The sequence below is a fragment of the Ixodes scapularis genome, unplaced genomic scaffold (genome assembly GCF_016920785.2).
Source record: "Ixodes scapularis isolate PalLabHiFi unplaced genomic scaffold, ASM1692078v2 PGA_scaffold10__122_contigs__length_95168666, whole genome shotgun sequence".
Lineage (NCBI taxonomy): Eukaryota > Metazoa > Arthropoda > Arachnida > Ixodida > Ixodidae > Ixodes > Ixodes scapularis.
The window spans coordinates 68,136,101-68,154,829 of record NW_024609836.1 but is presented as its reverse complement, the minus strand read 5'-3'; the positions used below and the strand labels follow the sequence as shown (position 1 = coordinate 68,154,829).

General features: G+C 49.4%; 1 protein-coding gene across 1 annotated transcript; it reads right to left on the bottom strand.

Moving 5' to 3' along the window:
* Positions 1-9,337: 9,337 nt before the first annotated feature.
* Positions 9,338-11,736, bottom strand: LOC8033378. The gene is made up of 2 exons (XM_029982088.4): positions 11,228-11,736; positions 9,338-9,676 (listed from the first exon to the last, which is right to left on the bottom strand). Exons 1-2 carry the CDS (start codon positions 11,552-11,554, stop codon positions 9,338-9,340), a joined length of 666 nt encoding a protein of 221 aa, XP_029837948.2. The 5' UTR covers positions 11,555-11,736.
* Positions 11,737-18,729: the final 6,993 nt, after the last annotated feature.

The following is an 18,729-nucleotide window of genomic DNA, read 5'->3' as shown; positions in this document are numbered from 1 at the left end:
GCTAACATCGGAGCCACCGAAGATCCAATGCATACACCATCTCTTTGAACATATTTCTGCCCATTATATTCAACAACTGTTGCTTGAAGGTACAAATCAAGAAGTGAAAGGAAACTGTCGACGGCGATGCCCGTCCTGGACTGAAAGTTTACCAGGTTTAACTCTAGCACCTGCCGAACTCTTTGCATCAAGCGCACTTTCTCAAGCGAATAGTATAGATCCTTAATGTCCATTGACATTACAGTGCATCGTCTTCCATGAAAGCCCTCTAGAACATCAATTAGTGCCTCTGAATTTCTCAGTGAAAGACTCCCCCCCCCAGTTGAATTACATTCAACCCTCTTTGCAAAAATTTCGAGACGCTACACTGCCACGTTCCGAGTTCGTTGATTACTGTGCGAAAAGGTATATCCGGTTTGTGATCTGTCAAAAAAAATTTTAGACTTAACGAAGACCTTGTTTGGTTAGGTACTTGTTTTGCCAAATTATCCATCTCATCTTCCTTGAAGATTTCAACAATATTCTTCTTAATTTTCTTAATGTTCCCTTTCCATTCAATGAAGAGTGCGCTGAGGGCTTCGTCTGCCTTTCTTCCGAACACTGTCTCGGGAAGTACACCGAACATACCACTTTTGTCAGTCTGCAGCAGACGCAGCGATCCCCTTTCTAGTTCCTTCACGGCAGCGCTTATGACACGAAAATCTCTCTTTTCAGTTTGAAAGCTATCATTCATCAGTTTGTCCATTCTATCAACAGCACAATCCACGAACGTGGCTCTTTCATCATGACCCGTCACTTTCGAAATAGTCTGAATTGCGGAAAACACATCTACCCTTGAAGGTTTCACGTTCATGCAGAACTTTGGGCCATTCCCCAGGATTTTTTCTGTCGCGCACCCGTTTTTGCGTTTGTCCTTTGTCCCCCTTCTCTAGGTATTATTATCGTCACCATGATAATGCGCTTTTTGGCGTTGTCTGATTAGTTCAATCAGCTCGCAGCATCGGCTGCGCTCAAGTGAAGCATAGGGCCATTATTCGAGTCAAATATATGGTTGTTGGGTTGGGTGCTATGAATGACGCATGCGGCCACAAACCGAATGTTATATCGGTGATTTCATCTAATCGTTCCCAATAGAGTACCGCGATGTCGCTATCACGAAATCTACGCCGCTGAGAAGTCTCTAAGTGTAGATGGAAAGGCACGCGCTGCTTGGATGGATTAAGACGCGATCTTATCGTTGAGCTTCTGAGCGTGCCTACGTGGGGATTGTAAAACGGGGATACCTGCTGAAAGTAGGTTAGTTCTCGGCGTACTTATCAGCGTGTGTAGGGGACTCGCGGACCGGACGACACCGACCGAGAAAAGGCAAATGAATAACCGCCCTGAATAGTCGTCGTCCTAATTATTCTAGATAATCGAAGCGTTGTGATGCAATTTATAGATCTCAGCGATTGGGAAGTCGGTATCGTCACGGTGATAAAAGGCTTTACCGATTTGCGAGGCAAACATTTTCAGATTTATATCGGTGGAATGGATACACCCGGGAAAAGAATCGAACGCGACGACCTCTTCTCGTTAAAGTTGCAGAACCCGAACCACTGTTTCGTGCGCGAGAGGCATATGCGTAGGTAAGTCGTCGAATAAAAGTGCGTAACGACTTAATAGCATTAAGCATAGAAAATTTGCCGAGAAGTTGGAATTCTTAACTCCTTGCCTGACTGTACCGAATACGACCGACGTGCACTGCACCGTTAGACTTATAAAGCCTAAAGCTCGTTTTGGCACACAAAAAAGAAAGAAAACTTGTCTTGGTTATTTTTGACGAACTTTAACGATATCACGTTGCGTGAGTCATATGACGTGACGCTGAGGACGTCACTAAAGGGGGAGGGTATGGGCACATTTCGTGTTAGACTCACTTTGTAAATGTTCGCCAGCCTCGGCTTTATTTTTGCGAACTGGGCAGTCATAGCTGACTTGTACACCAATTCGTGTTAATGACGTCACTTGCTGGCTGCGGCACTGCTGCTCGAGTGGCGCCAAAGCAGACAATCCACTCGCAAAAAACAAACAAGAAAAAAAAAAGATTTTTTTATTTTGCATGCGCTGCTTGCAGCTTTCATGAGCCAAACTTGTCTATTTATGTGTATCGCTCGGTCTCGCACACACACGCGTAACAAACAATTGTTAAACCAAAAAAAAACGCGGTTGCGTTTGGGTAATTTTGTAGGTGAAATATAGTACCAGCTACTTTTTGTTCCCTTTTCTCTTAATGGGTCGTAGATATATTTTATTGCTATTGTTATTTTTACATCGGCCTTGTTAAGCTACACCTGCCGTTTGGGTGGTGCTTTGGTGGCCGGCCTGGTTCGACGTCGTAGAGACAGCAGAGACCTTGAAATTGAGTGCGGCTTTTGAGTCGACAATAGCCATTCGCGCCGAGAAGTATGGTGCCCGCTTTACTGGCAGATCCTTATAGAGGGCGTAGCCCTAAAAGTGGATATGCTTCGGGTTATTTCATCGTAGCTGTGCCTGCTTAGCGGACGGCGTTGCGACGAATGGTGTTCCTAGAACGCGTTCCTTTTAGGAGAAACGCCGCCGTTGCATCTTGCATCGGTGGAGCTTGAACGGGAATACGCGTTACTTTTTCGAGAACAACAAAAGAGACACAGTTCCTTTTTATTTATTTATTTGTCTATTTTTCCACGATGTTACCCGAATTCACTAGGCATTTAGGCCGTTTATGCTCGACTATTTTCAACCTCCGACCTTCGAGGGATGGAGCATTGCCCGAGAAATAGACGAAAGCAAAGAAACTGGAACCAATTTGATCGTGGCGACATGACACGTAGTTTGAGGTGCACATTTTCACTCCCTCTCTTTATTTGACCTACGGGTTACGCAGCGCGACATTTCATTAAAATACGCAAATAATAAGGTTAACGTAACGAGACGTTCCGATGTTAGAAACATATCGGGAACCCGTTCTCTTTGGAACCACCGGAACTTGTAACGGGAACTCGATCCAAGATTGAGAGGGAACGGGGAACGTGCATAGTCTATAGATCAACTCATGTTTACAAACAAACCGGAGCGCCCCTAGCGAACGCCACCGGCGCCGCGCATGCGCGATAGAGTGTGGGCAAGAAGCTCGCCGTCGCCCATATAAGCAAACCATTGAAATTCGATGTTGTCGCCGTTGGTGTGAGTCCCCGTGCTCTTTTTTCGTGTTGAGATTGTTGATTTATACGTCTTCCTGGCAATTTCGGACTACTTTAGCGGCCTCAGCTAAATGAACGAGGCTCGTTACACCGCAAAACTTGGCGTGGATGTAACATGCGGCGATTCATTCCACGCGGACGCCGGAGAATGGCCGCTATAAGCCTGATTCGCATGATGGTCGACGTCGATACTGAAAATCGCAAGCAGAATCGGACCAAGTGAATAAAAAATAACAAGTGGATGATGGCCACTAGTAGCAATGATCAACATCTCCTTGTATCTGCTGTGTACACAGAGCCTGCTTATCCCAACCGACCTTCAAACTTAAAACTCCTTTGAGGCTTTCACTTATGTCTTATTGCTATTACCGAGCCAACATTTGGTCTACGAGCCGGTGTCGTCTGAAAGAGCAGACGACAAGCAGAAAGGTTTGAAAGAGCAGACGACAGTTCGAACGATCAGGTGGCCGTTTCAACTTGGAAGACGCACTGAACGTAGTCCGTAGGTGGTCCGTGCAACTTGACGGTTTTCCCGCGTTCATGTTGGAACAAAGCAAATAAATCTGATGACCACAAGTATCCCTGTATTCAACCCCAGGTGCTTCCCGCCTAAGCAATCGTGGTCCGACGACGTCTGGTTTTTCTGTTTCACGGCACCTACCCCCGTTCTCGGACGAACCAATCACATAAAAACTGACCTTCAAACCTTTCCTTGCGCTTTGAATACAGCCCCAGTCGAGGCGTTTTGACGAAAAGGCAGGATTTTGTCTGGTTTCTTTCAAAACATCAGAAGAATGCTCGTCCTGCAGGGTGACTTCCGCCCACAGCCCCAGACCGGAAGTGCGCCCGACGCGTCACCACCGCGCCGTGAAGTAGCAGAGCTTATTCGCTCCTTCTTTGTTTTGCACCAAACTTAGTGGCGCCATCTATTGGGTAGTCCCGACACACTTCCGGTTCGCGTATATTTCCTAATGTTTTACTCATCATTCTTTTATCTTAAGTGTAAATTAAGTCTGACAGGGCTCTCAGTGGCCATCTCCAGAAGATAACGTGTATATACTTATTTGATTTCGCAAATACTGCGAAACCCGCCGTCTATTATAGTTCAGAACCGAAAGTGGTTGGGGGATATTTGCACACCTGCGCCGCTACGTCTCAACTCAACCAAGAAAGCGTAATTACGCATAGAGTCATCACGCTCTTTTGCCCGAACGTCTTGCGGACGCCGCCATTTTGTTAGAGCGGGCAGAAGTGACGTCAGTGGCGCGATTCGAAACTGATTTCTTGAGTTTCGAACACGGGGAAGTTCAGGCGATGTCGTTTTGCTCTGACGAGGACTGAAGGACGGAAAGCGTCTATGAGCAGTTCCGTAATACGCCTGTTACACGGGCACACTTAACCGCGGTTAACTCAGCTTAAAGGAGCAATGCAACAATTTTTGTACTTTGCGCAAATACCGCTTAAAACGGATCCCTAACGTTAATGACCTATGAAACACGCGTTCGTTTTTCACCCCACGCAATAGAAGTCCCAGAAAAAAATTAAAGAAAAACGAGCAGCGTTCACTCCCTCAACTCGCAGCCAGAACAAGCGGCCACGTGATCTGGAGCCGATTATATGCCACCAATGTTCATCATAGCCACGCGCTGGGGTTGGCACAGCACAGGACACGCGCTGAGTTCCAGACATTGTTATGGCTCGGCTGTTGTCGTCGTTGCAGCGATTGGACACGGGTCACAACCCGAATGCTTCTCGAGCTAGCAATTGTCACGAGCCCAAGTCGAGTGCCCACGCAATACTCGGGTCCAATCTATGAACCGCATTCAAATATCGTCACTTGGGTGTACTGCGATCCCCGAGTTACGTCACCAAATTTTGCAAAGGAGAGATTGAATGAAAATGATCGCTTTTGTCCTTGAAATTACACCGCAACAAAGGAGTTTCTTGGCCAATGGAGTTGCGTGTGAGTATCCTTGAGTCCCAGGTGTGCCAGTAAGCTCGTGTAGAGAAAAAAACATTCCAATTGAATATCGTTGCACAGCTCCTTTAACTGCTGCTGCGCGGCACCGCAGATACCGCACTATACTCTCGGACAGCTATTGCATAAGATGTGAAGAGCGCGCGTGCACTGCTTCGATGGATGCTCAAGATGCTCGAGCGCACATTCGCCCATAGCTTTGACTGCATAGCCGCAGAATGTCGTCGGCAAGTATTGTGCGCTAACTGTGGCTTAGCTTAACTGCAGTTAAGTGTGCCCGTGTAACAAGGGTATAACTGAGCTAATCTAATAACGTTGGTTCCAGGCATCATAGTTACCGTGGCTGTACAACATGCATCGCGACGCGGGGCTACTCGCTGTCAAGTGGTCAGGTGGTTTGGTTCAACCGTAGTCTCGGATGTAGTGCGCTTTGTTCGGGGGCGTCGCACGTTGGGACAAGAAAGAAAATGTATTCACTCGCGAAGAAAGTGCGAGCGGCGTGACAATTTTATGACGCTTCACCGAACGGCAGCTGCGCGCGCGCCCGCGCGTGCGCTTCGTTGTTTTGGGGGGGAGGATCGTTGGTACTCCGCTTATTGCCACTCCGTTTATAGACAGCCACATTGCGCTTATTGTGAAACGAAAAAAAAAAGAAAGGAAGAAAATTTATTCTTTCACACTCTGCAGCGTATTTATGCAGCAATCTTTATGCAGTAATTTTTCGATTTGCGGGCAAAACCGAAATGGTGCCCCTCGGGGATGATGATGATAGCGTTTGTACCCAACTATAAACTATTCGCTGGACTGAGGTCCAGCGAACTCGGAGCGCACACTAGTTGGGTACAAACGTTATCATCATCGTGGCGTCCTTTAACCATCACCGTCGACATTGTCAGTATGAAATTGCGCTTCTGTCGTTGGAAGCAATTAATCCCACTAAAGGCGCCGTGGTGGGCCAGTTGTGGAAGGCCGATTGCGTTATTTTGTTCTCTGGTCGTAAGGGCTGCGGTCACCAGCGGCTCCAACCAATACCACCTAGTGGCCAAGGCCTTTCCCGCCACACGTCATCACTAGTGTATCCACGCAGCGAGCTTGCGTCAGCGTCGTCGACCGGGCGTCTTGCGGCGTCTCACAAGCACGCCAAGGCAGACGGATCGGAGGGTCACTAATGATGACGTCATGCGTAGGCCTTGTCTTCCAGGTGGCCTTTGACCTCGCACAGATCGAGGGGCTGTCGAAGGTAATGTTGGCCGGTGGTTGGTGTTCGTCCCAAAACGCACGTGAAGAAAAAAAAAAAAAAGGAAAAACGAATAACATCAGTTCGGTTTGATGTTTGAAGAAAATGGCCAACGTTCGGGAAGACGTGGTCTTCCCGAACGCCGGCTCACCCCTCAGCTGACTTTGAGGTGGGAGCTAGGAGCTCGGCGGGCCAATCAACCGTCTCCCTCTCATTATCGGACCCCGTGCCTGTCTGTGTACGGGGCGAAAGCGTGATCCCGTGGCGAAAGATCGACTGGTCGAACGAGCACGTACTGTCCGATTATGGGTGAGCGGAGGCTCGAAGCCGCATGGCACAAAGGCCGTCGCGGGCACCGCGGCGAATCGCATGGAAAGACCGGAATCCACGTCTTGCGGAAGCTGTAGGGGGGTTTCGGTGGCTTGTTTGGATGAGGGCTAAAAAGAAAAAGGATTTTGTGTTGTATAACTGGGCACCATCACGAGCCCCGCGTAGGGGTATGCGGTGTGGAGAACTGAAGCGTCTCCGGTTCTTCAGGATGTGCAACGCGGACACACGAACCACGCGGAAGTTGTTTGATCTCGTGGATCGCCGCGTGGAAGAAAACGGAACTTTGCGGACCGTAGTGAGCCGATGCGGATTCGTTGTGGACGGATGCGAGGAAAAGAAAATTGCATAAGTAAATGTATGTATAAAAAAAAAAAAAAAAAGGCAAGCGCGATAACAACAATGATTTAGCGGACCGGGGATGTACGAGAACGAAGAATACTGACGTACGAGTAAACGAACGGGGGTGATGACTTTCTGGATTTTGCTCTTTTTGCATCGTTCTCGTTCCCGGTGGGCTTGCAACGGAAATAACAAAAAAAAACGTGCTCCGTTCTTTTTTTTTTTTTTTTTTTTAATTTTAGCTGGAGCCTGGAGCACAGTGAATGAAGTTTGGAGCCTCGGACATTACTAAATCCGATCCTGCGTAGTGTCGTCGTATAGCAGCCTCCAACAAAGCCCTTTGCGTGCTCTGGGCAGGCGAAATATCAGACGCCACGCATGCGTGAACAGCCCAGTGACTTGGCGTTTTTCGCCTGTGTGATAAGCGAAGGAAAGCGTAGGACTCCTCAAATGTCTAGTCTTCTCACGATGGGCCAAGGCTCGAAGCGCGTGAGGAAAGTGGCTCGGGAAACAGGACACAGAGAACGCTCTGGTTGAAACAGTTGACTGTCAGTGGAGGCCACCAGATTTAGGAGCATTTTCTCTTACATGCAGGTGGAAAGTAATTGTGTTATGTGTATACTCATACAGCCGGAAGTTACTCATCCCCAATGGTCGTCTGGTGTTTCAGCTGTAGATGAGAAATTTAGCTAGTGCAGTACAACCGCTGGCCTGCTTGGGTCTTTGACGTGCACCACGCAGGAATGATACACGACCTCACGAAAGTGCGATGCTTATCCAGATCGAAACGAGCAGGGGTGTGGATTGAACCTGCAGGATTCCTGGGTCCCCATGCGAGTAGGTATGCAGAAAGTGACAAGGCAACGTGCTTGTCTCTTTCTGTCAGCTGTTCGAGGGATAATAGATGTATATACTGCACCAGCGCTTACGCTCCGAGTCTTACTGGCGGCGAGGTGTTACACTGGCGCCCTCTTAGGGTTCTATACCCACCGTGACGTCATAAGAATTTGCATCAATACATGGCTTGCGCGGAACGTCATCTTTGCACGCTGGCGGTCATCGAACAAAGGCGGTAATGCGTAGCGTATGCTGCAGAAGCTGCGCTCTCAGCAACAAGGACATCACAACGCATGGCTGCTATTGGGATTTCAATGCAAGCCTACGTGTACGGTTGTAATCATGATGACTCAGCCCATGCTACAAGCGCGAGCTTATAACACCGGCTGCTTGTCCCTGCCAAGCAAGCGCGCTCGTGCAGTGCAAGCTCTGTCCTGGGCACGGTGGTCCTGGGCCACATGCTCGCGCTTGCATCGCTGCGTCTATTAGCGGCGAGATGTTTTGGTGGCGCCCTCCTATGGTTCCCCCTTGTTACGTCATTACCTTGCTAACAACAAGTTCGATGGTGTTCGTAAATAGCACGGTGGAAGCTTGAAATCATTGAGGTCTTAAAGCAACACTGCCAACACCGTCAAGATTAAAGTTCTTTCATTCCTCTTATTTCCGTCGATGATAAATCCCCTTTCCTACGTCATAGTCAGCGTTCGGCCAATCGTGGAAGGCCGACCACAGCGACGCTTTCGGTCGCGCACGGGGCTAATAGACCACCGTGGTCTAGACTTAAGCTGCAACGAAGCAGTTGCGAGCGACAAGTTCATTGGTGCATCCAAAGAGCACAGCCGAAACTGGTGGTCACAATGCGTTCAACGGCAACGCCGTCAACGTTAACGTTGTGGCAAGAATGCGCGTGCACACCTTTGATCTGTGCTCGAAGTGCGGCCCGTAGGTTTGGCTTCGCATTGTACCGGAGTGCGGTCGTGTATCGATACTGCGTGATGCACGTTAAAGAGCCGAGGCCACGGTGGCCGAGGCTAAAGGTTGTACTGCACTGACTAAATTGCTCATCTACAGCTGAGACACAATTCGCCCGTTGGGGCAGACTAAGTTCCGGCTGCATGAACATACCCACAACCTTTTTTTTTCTTCTTTTAGCTTTGGCTTCAATATTGCGAGCTCCTGACGAAAATGCAGCTACCAGCGCTCTTTTTTTGCCACTCTAACGCAGCGGTTATCAAAGCGAGAGACAAAACCTGGGGAGGGAATGCTTGCTCTTGCAATCACGTTCACTCTTCGCATAATCAGTGAACTGTTATGACAGTGGCGACGTTTATTTGGAGTCAGAGGCCCCTAATTTTCTTTTTGGCCTTGGCGTTTCGGTGAGCTACAGCTGCCGACTTAGCAGGCCTGCTTGTTGACGCACGCGACCTTCTCGATGTTCTCTTGCTGCTTCTCGGCCTTCTCGACGCTCTCCTCGGCGTTGCCCACCTCCTCAACGTTCCTCTTGAGCGTGCTCCCGCTGGTGCTCGTCTTGGTGGCCTCGTTTTCCCTCCGCGTCTGGACCCTCTTGGCGACCGCGGTCTCCATCAGGTTGCGCTTCTTGATGACCTGTCCCTTGGCGAGCAACTTCTGCATGTACGCGCCGTCGTAGGCGTTGGTCTCCTGCAGTGCCTCCTTGAGGGCCTGGCTCTCGGCGAGCTTTCGCACCTCGCTGCCCTCGAGCTTGTGCTGGTACACCTGGGAAGGAAGCGTGCAGAGATTGCGGCCATGGGTTAGGGTTGAGGGCGACGAAGACCCTGATGTCACGTGTCACAGGGGGGAGAGGAGTAGACGAGGGAGTGCGGAGACGTCAGGGCGCCGGGCTCTGCTTGGAAGGATTAGTGGGTAAACAAGGTGTTGGACAAAATGCTCGACAAAAGTATTTTAGTTAAGTTACTAAATACCTGCTTCATAAAGTATTTAAAATACTACTCTAGTTGCTTTCACTGTAAAGTATCTTGAGTAGAGTACAAATACTTAGAAATGTAATTCAATTACCTTGAAGATGCTTCCGCATTGCGTAATTTGTATCGACGTCAGTGACAACGGCAATTATACCGTTGCGCAAATCTGGTTTACCATAATGCTTTATTAGCACGCAACACAAAACGGCAAAAAACAAAAAAAAAAACAAAAAAAAAAACATCGTAGGGCTATTTTATGCACCAAGCAAAACAAAAGTGTATTTTTTTTTTTGCGTGTGTGTGTCCACTTCTCTTTTTTTTTTTCTTTTTGTTATTTTCTTGACACTCAAGTCTGGCTTGTTGTTCAAAGTCGTGTCCCGGTCTGCGTTGCGCCTCAGTGTGGCAATCTTTACTTTCATAAAAATCAGCCCCTATGTTTGAGGATTTTTTGGGGGGAAACTCTAGGAAACAAAAGGCGCCTTTGGGAAGGCGAGCAGTAAGCCTTCATTGTACGAACCTCGGACTGAAATATGATTCACACAATCGGCAAAAAAGCGGTGTTTTCACGAGCTCAATCTAAGTCACCGTAGCTTATCGGAGCTAGCAACAGGATTTGGTTGCTCGAAAGAATGTTCACGTTTGCTCGTACCACGCCCACGCCACTTCCTACCCAAAAACTCGGAAAATGGCGGAATGTCAAACATGTATTTAAGATAATGGGTACAAGAAACTCGGAAATGTAATTAAAATACAGTATCAAAGACTGCAGTATCAAAAGTATTTGCAAGATACCAAGATACTTCTAAAAGTATTTCAAATACAGTATCTTGAGTAGGGTATTTGAGATAGGCACAAGTCTGGGTAAACATGAAGCCACCTGCCTTTGTCTCCATTCCACTCGTCGAACGCGGAACGCCGGCGTCTGGCTCTCGCATTCGAACGAGTGGAGTGGAGATAAAGGCAGCTAGCTTCATGTCTACCCACTAATCCTTCCAAGCAGAGCCCGGCGTTCTGACATCCCGGATGGATGGATGGATGGATGGATGGTAATGGCTATACCCTTTCTAACGGGCGGCAGCTTGCGCCACCTAGCCTAACCCCCCCCCCCCCCCCCCCTCGTCTCCTCCACTCCCTCATTTTCTCGGCGCATTTCTACTTTTTACTGAGAAAGAAACAAAGGGGTGAGGCGAAATTATGCTGCAGAAGGTCACCAGCAAGGTCCTCCATAATGGCCCTCGATGGGACGTCAGTGCGAACCAAGCGTAGACGTCAGTAGGACATTCGTGAGACGACCTCTCGAGGACGTCTTTAGAACCACGCGTGTCCCGTCTCTCGGGGCGCTCACCTTGTCGTTGTCGATGTTCTCCTCGTCCAACATCTTGCGGACGTCCATCGTGACGCTGCTGGACTCGTCCCGGTCGAACTGGCGGTCGGCGGGCCCTCCGGGCAGGAGCTGCCCGGTCCGACCCGCGGTGCACACCTTGGTCAGCATGGGCTCGTAGTTGGCCAGCATGGGCTGGGCGATGGACTGCGGCTCGATGACCTTGAGCTCGGCGCCGTGCTGGATGCATTCGGCGGCCAGGTCCGGATTTTCGTCCACGAGCTCGGCCTTGGAGGTGGCCCTGGTCAGGGTCGTCGTGGTGACGTTCACCTCGGTCGTCGACGTCGTCATGGCTGGATGCTGGGCGGGCGGTGGGGCGACGAGGGCTGCTGATGGTCGTTCGACGGAGGTCCCCCGGGGGCTCGAGTTCGCTCTGCTCCGAACCCGATCGCCGACTGTGAGCACAAGCGGGGCTGGAGCGCGGGCCGGGGTTCGTTGCTGGTGGCGGGCGCCGGCAGAGCGTGCTCCGGAGCGGGCCTCGTCGTCGTCGTCGTCTGTTCCGCCGGTTGTCGGCGGAGACGAGACCAGTTTATGAGGAATTGAATTCTTACTGAAGCTATATATTTTCTATCTCACAAATGTCTGCAGTAAAGTCAAAGGCACGCAGAATGCTTTTGTTTGTACGAGAGCTCGTGCATGTATGAGGCACTTTTCCCACAGCCACGCACTCGTGCCCATGGCTTTGTCTGTACTGCAGAAGTTTGCGAAATGTCTGCAACGGTTGCGTTCGCTTGCGACCGAAACGACCGTAACGTCCAAAACATCGCGACAACCGTGACTCGTGGATCGCTTTGCGAAGCTACCCCTTACATCGCTTGTCATGCTGTGTACAGCGAACACTTGTCCCGGTAACTTCGTCGTTATGGTCGTTTCGGTTTCATGCGAAAGCAACCAGCGCAGATGTGTAAACCATCCTTACGTCTGAGTGAATCTTCGAAAGTGAAGCGTGGGACAGTCGAACAAAGTTGGCCGGCTGCCAAGCACTTGCGCCGCGAGCTCCGCAGGCCACACCACAAAAAGGTGGCCAAGAGTGAGAAAGAGCTTTGACGGGGTTTAAGAAGACTTCGCCCGTTGCAAAACCTTCCTAAACAAAATGTGTACGTATTTAGATAAATTTAAATAAAGTAACGGTACAAAAGGGGGACATAGACACCGCGTTTCGTGCCTGGAAGGCTGGGACTGCAGCATGGTGTAAGATATTCTTACGATGGAGTTAGCGTCCTCCGCGTTGATCTTACGCGTAAGATGGTTTGATCGATAGATTGAGACAGACACGTAGCCAGGGGGGAGGCCCATGAGGCCCGGGCCCCCCTCGAAATCTTCCATTTTGCTGTTTTACCTCGGTATCGTTCCTGGATCGTGTTTTCACCATGTCTTCCTTTATGGTGCCCTCGATTTCCGCCTGATGACGTTACAGAAGTGTCTCATTCCGTTGCCTGCTGTGATCCTGCCAGTGGCGCGTACAGCAGCAGCGGTTGAATGCGGCAGATGCCTGTTCTGCTGTTGGTCTCCCTCCCACTTTACAGTTCACGGACGCTTTAGCATTGAGGAGTTGAGACGTTGCAATAACTAATAACGCTTTCCGTTTGTTTTTTTTTTTGTCGATTTTGTACGATTAGTTGCTAGAGGCGCGACATCTGACAGCGTGATTTGCTGGCTCCTGTGACGTCATTTGTTTCCGCTTCGCAACGTTGCCACTAACGTTCGTTGCCCACTTTGGGACCACTCGTGCCCGACGTCATCGTATCGCTGGGGGTCATTCCACCTTGTTCTTGCCGCGTGAAATTAATTTAATGGCGAGAAATGTGCGTCGCGAAAGGTATACGCTCTCAGTGGCGAGGCCAGCACACAATGGCTGTTTTCCAAAATTTGCTCGATCCGACTTCGGAGTAAAGGTTTCGTACCGCGGCGCTTGAAAACTTGCTCGCGCTTACTCGTTGACGTCAGAACTCGCGTTCCAGAAACGGGTTGTTTACTCCGGAGTAATTACTTACGCTACCCTTCTCCGATCGGTGGCTAACTTCGGAAGTTGGGAAGCTCACCCTTGAAAGCCAAACCGCTCGCGTCCACCGAGACCAAACTAAATACGGTAACAGCGCCACCCTTTAGCGACCAGTCAAAACATGAAAGTTCATTTATATTGCTACTGCGAAATGGCAATGCAAGATGGCGCTACCGGCCCTTGCGCGACTCGACCTGAACCGATACGGGCAGACGTGCAGTTCCCGGGATGACCGCTGCGGGAGAAATGGCGGCGTCGCGATCGCCATTAGTTCGGTTTTCGAGTACGGATCGAAGCCACTTTTTCAAAGCAAGCACTATGGCCGTACGCAGTAGTAGCCTGTCACTCAAAATGCGTGCTTCGACAGCACTGTGCTTGACTGTGTTGAGAGGACGCGAGTCCCTCCTCGCCTCCTCTCCAGCGATCGCTCTGCTAAAGTGAGAAGAATGAAGGACTTCGCTGGAGAAGCTTGCCCTCCGGCGCGTTGATTGGCTCTCTGGAAGCGTAGCTTTCGCCGTCTGCCAAGTTGCGATGAGACGGTGCTCCAGTGAGCTTTGTCTTTCTCTCTCGTTTTCCTTCTTTCAGCCCTTCTTTCTGCTTCTCATCACTGAACGACTCGGAGAAGCCGCGTAGAAGAAAAGGAAGGCGAGAGCGTGAAGTGAAAGTAACGAAGGCGGAAGTGGCGGCTTCCCCTCGGGACCTCCCCGTGCTCTAAAACGAGCCGTTTGTAGGACGTTCGGAGAACAGGGCCGGAAGGGAGGGGAACGGGGGGCTTGACGCTTGGGCGGCTTTTTCGTTGCGGAACAAAGCGACGACGAGGACGAGTTCGGCCGCCGGTGTGCCACACACCACTGGTGCGGCGGCGTTTCTTCTGAAGAAGCGGCGACTGCGCCGACGATGACGCAATTAACGGCATCTCCCCCCTCCTCTCAAGAGTCGTCCTTTGGGGCTCCTGTGGTTGGTTCGTTGACCTTTCCGGAGAAGCTTCGCCGTCTTGGCCGGGATCTAAGCGCGAGTCGACGTTTTACTGTGTGCGGAGGGCTAGGGGCAGGTGTGGCCCTCGCTTTACTTCTTCTCCGAGCTGCCTGCCGAGCGCGGTCCCGCACTTTATTCCTCGTTCGTCCCTATCACCGCTATGGTGTACCTTCTGCAAGTAAAGCCCCTTGATAAAAGCGTTTTTTACAAGTACCGCCAACCATTGTTGTGGAAGCGCGCGAGACGCGTGCCATGAGCGGGAGCTCCGCCGCCATTCGCTTCCAAGGCCCGCTCATTTCAGTGCTGCGCCGCCATTTGCTTCCAAGGGCCGCTCGAGACATGGGCCTCGTGCACTCGCGCATTTGACGCTACTTGCAAGACAAACGCAAACACATCGAGGGGCTTTATCTGCAAGCTGGCAGCAGCGCCACAATGGCAAAGACTAGTTAATAGGCTCGCGCCAGCTTGCAGTGGCTGCTACATCAATCGTCCGAGTCGACCAGTGCTCGATCACCTACTCTGAGCATTTATTGAACGCAAGGGCTGCGTCAGCATTCGGCACGCACTCGGCTCGGCTCCGCGTCAGCGTTCGGCGCGCACTCGGCTCGGTTGCTGCGTCAGCGGTCGGCGAGGATTCGGATCCAATCACGTGCCTCGTGTCCAAGAAACGGCGACTGCCCCACCCGTTTCGGTCTGGATGAGCATCGATCGTACCGGCGTGCGGTCGTGTATCACTACTGCGTGGTGCACGTTAAAGACCCCAGGCTAGCGGTTGTACCGCACTGGCTAAATTGCTCATCTACAGCTGGGAGACTCGTCGCAACTTTAATGGCTGACCAACTACACGGTGTATAAATATCCCCATAACCCAATTTGCTATTTTTTGCTCCTCGATGAACTTTCGAAAAGGGATTGGGTTCTACATAAAACAAAAATACCAATTTTTTTTCTTCTAAATTTAAGGGGAGTGGTTGTTATGGGGTGCTTTTGTCTCGGATGCCCAAGAACACCTTGAAGTGTTTATACCGTCGGATGCTGGTGAGAGTTGAAGGCTTCTTGCTTCTTCTTGTGGCGGACGGTACCGCCGAATTCACAAACCTCACTCCAATTGAGGCGCCCCTCCACTTCCTCAAGGAAGGCGCGAGGGCTGGCGCTGGGGTCAATCGCGACGACGAATAGGCGACCTAGGCTGCTTATCCGTCGTCGCGTACGGGTGACTTATTCAGTGGATGTAAAGGCTTGTTTGCTCAGGCCCGTTTTCTTACGTTACGTTACGAAAGCTTACGCTACAAGTCACCTCGGGGGACGTCTGCGCTTGCTTTAAGCGTGGCCACCGGTTCGAGGAGATTGCCTGGCACGCGACATTCGGAGACACGAACGTTTCAAGTGCTACCATAGCCTCCTTGTGGTGCTACTATAAGGGTGCCATTAACACGAATGTGGAGAGTTGGCTATCGAGTTCGTTGACCTCTGTAGCTTCGTCGTCGTCAACGCGTCGTCTCGGCGCCAAGTCGTGTAAAGTCGGGGCACGTGACGTGTCGTGCGTCGCTTTTTGACCCTAGCCGAGCCAAGACGAGCCAAGCACGAGGTCGCGTCTCCGGGATCGGCCAGTGGCCCTCGAGCGATTTTGAATGGAGGTCCCTTGTCTGGTCCGAGTTGCAATGCATCGTCGTTGTGAGGGCGGAGAGACGGTGCGCAGAACCGCAGCCACCCCTCTCTTGAGAAATCGCGCCTCGCATCCGCCTGTCACAAGTCGTATACGTCGCGTGACCCCTTGGGCTGTGCACGCGCGCCCGAAGCGAGGGTTGGATTCTTTATTTGTTTACCCGTGTCCGAAGCAACTGCGCCTTCTCAAAACGAGACATACGAAACGGGAATTCTCCCCCTCCCCTCGTTTTTGTTAGTTTTCGTCTGTTTCAGTTGCAACGCGATGTCTGGCCATCTCGTACCCGGATTGAAGCGCGCACTGTAGTCGGTGAGAGGTTAAGAAGACAGATGGATGTTTTGATAATACTTCGTCGTCGTACGCGCAGCGAAAGTTTGGTGGAGGGCGACGAGGGGGTGTAGGGGGCTTATCGAAGATCGAAATATTGGCTCCGCGATCTTCACGGAGCATACGTTTAAAGTCTTGTACCCATCTACTGCGAACTGCTCCTATGTCTCCGATGAAAGAAGGCTTAATACTTCTCCAAGGAGAATGACCCCTTTTTTAGAGAGCGAATATGTGTGTGTGTGTCTGTGTGAAGGGGGCGGGGGGGGGGGGGGGGTTGCGTGGTTGTTTTGTTCCAGAAAATGTACAAAATATAAGGCGAGGAAACGGCGTGAACACCTTAAAAAGAAGAAAGAACTCGGGTAAGCTGAGTGAGGCCCGTAAAATATACAAAAAAGAAAAACGTTAAAAAAATTGTTATTTTCTTCGCTTGTCTCGATTCGCGGGCATTGGGACGTGTAAGTGTGGAGGCGGGTGCGCTCAAGCAAACAACGTGCACCTTCTCTTTTATTTTTATTATTTTTAGACGCCTGGAGAAGGAATTTTTTTTTATATCTTCCCAACGGCTGCGAAAAGAAACGTGCGCCTCCTTGTGGGGCGCGTGAAGTTCAACTTTTTTCACGTCTCCTCTCAACCAATTACAAACTCCGTTTATTTGTGCTCGTTTCATTTTTTACACTTTTTTTTTTTTTGCTAATGTACAGTTTTAATTTTTTATTTGCTGTTATTGTATATGCGCTTTCCTTGCTTCTGGGGTTATGATCGTTATACGGAACCTTATACATATATGGACTTTATGCCTGTATACCATTTTCTCCGCATCTTGCGGGTGTTTAGGTCTGTTATTTTCGGGTTGATCACAATAATAATAATAATAATAATAATGTACACGCTTCAAGCATGACCACATTCTCCTGGTAGCAAGCCAAGTTCTGAAGCAGTTAAAACAGCGTTTTACCGAAATTATTTTAATTTTAATGCCATGGATGTCTTTTTTAAACGAGGTTGATAAACCTTCGTTTAGAAAAGAAGAATGTTATTTCCTGATCAAGGATAAAATGTCGTCCAGCGTTGACCGTAAAAACAAAGATGCACGCCAGCGCACGTTTAAAAAACTGACGCCATTTTCTCGTTTTATGCGTGTGCGCGTATTCGTGGTGACGTTATGAACTATACTTGACTTATATATATATATATATATATATATATATATATATATATATATATATATATATATATATATATATATATATATATATATATATTTGTAAAGAAATAAGAAAGAAAGAGTTATCGTTCACTGCAGATATAGACCAATGGCTGAAATCCTAGACGTCAGCGATAAAAACGTAAAATAATAATCTCGAACACAGGCTGTTGTGAAGAAAAAAACTGCTCATAACACTAGTTTTTTTTTTTTTTTTTTTTTTTGCATTTGCTTTTTAGCGCATTTTTGTTGTTCTTGGAGCTTCGTGAGTATGCATTTAGGACGTTCTTGCACTTCGACCTGTGCGAAGGTTTCTACAAGAAAACGGGGACTCCCGAATGGCACAGCCCCTCCTCTGTGTCATATGGTGTCAGCATAAACAAACATGGCGGCACCCATGGAACAGAGCAGACAGCGGTCTATCTCGTATGCGCAAATCCTTTTGGTGCGTTCGTCTTACAAGTATGAAACAAGTGCTCCAATGGGCGAGGCACGTCCCTTGCTGTCCTGGGATGCAAATGGCGGCGCACTCGAGCGTGGTGGTTATGACTATAAAGGTGTCGCGAACTTTTGTCGTACCCCGATTTTGACGTCGAACCTCAAGGTTTGACCGGTTCGCCGACCTTACACGAATATGTTGAATTTCGGGAAACAAATAATTTACAAAGTAGTTTATTTTATAGTTTATAAAATGGTTACCAATGTTTACAACACATAAAGTCTTAAAATTGGTGCTTTTATTTGGTTTCGTTGGTTAGTAATGTGAACCAGTGATGCCAATACACCCAACAAATATCGCACTTTTCCTCCGCCGGGTGGAGTTAACTGTTTTTCAACTTTTGCTCATGCGCACAAAAGTCGAACTTCAGTCGAACTTTTGTCGAACATCACTTTGGAGGTTCGAAAAATCGAACTTGGGCAGGTTCGCGACATTCCTATTGCAGTCATGACGTCGTTCCATGGAGGCAGAGGAGGCTGTTTGGAGGCTTTGATTATTTCGGTTGGTGGCGACCAACCTCAGCGTCCCCCCCCCCCCCCCCCTCCCCCAAACACACACACACACACACACAAAGTTATTGCGGTTATTTTTACAAAAATGATCAATCAGTTTGAATGGAATTTCTAATGTATTCTTATAGAATACATAAGGAACTCAATATAAGCTCATCGATAATTTTTTTAACGGTAGTGTCTTGCAGCGTTCTCACAACGAATGCGACAGTAGCACGCCGTGACGCAAAGACGGACGCGTCTACCGCGTTGCGGCACATCTGCCGCTTGTGGGAACGGTC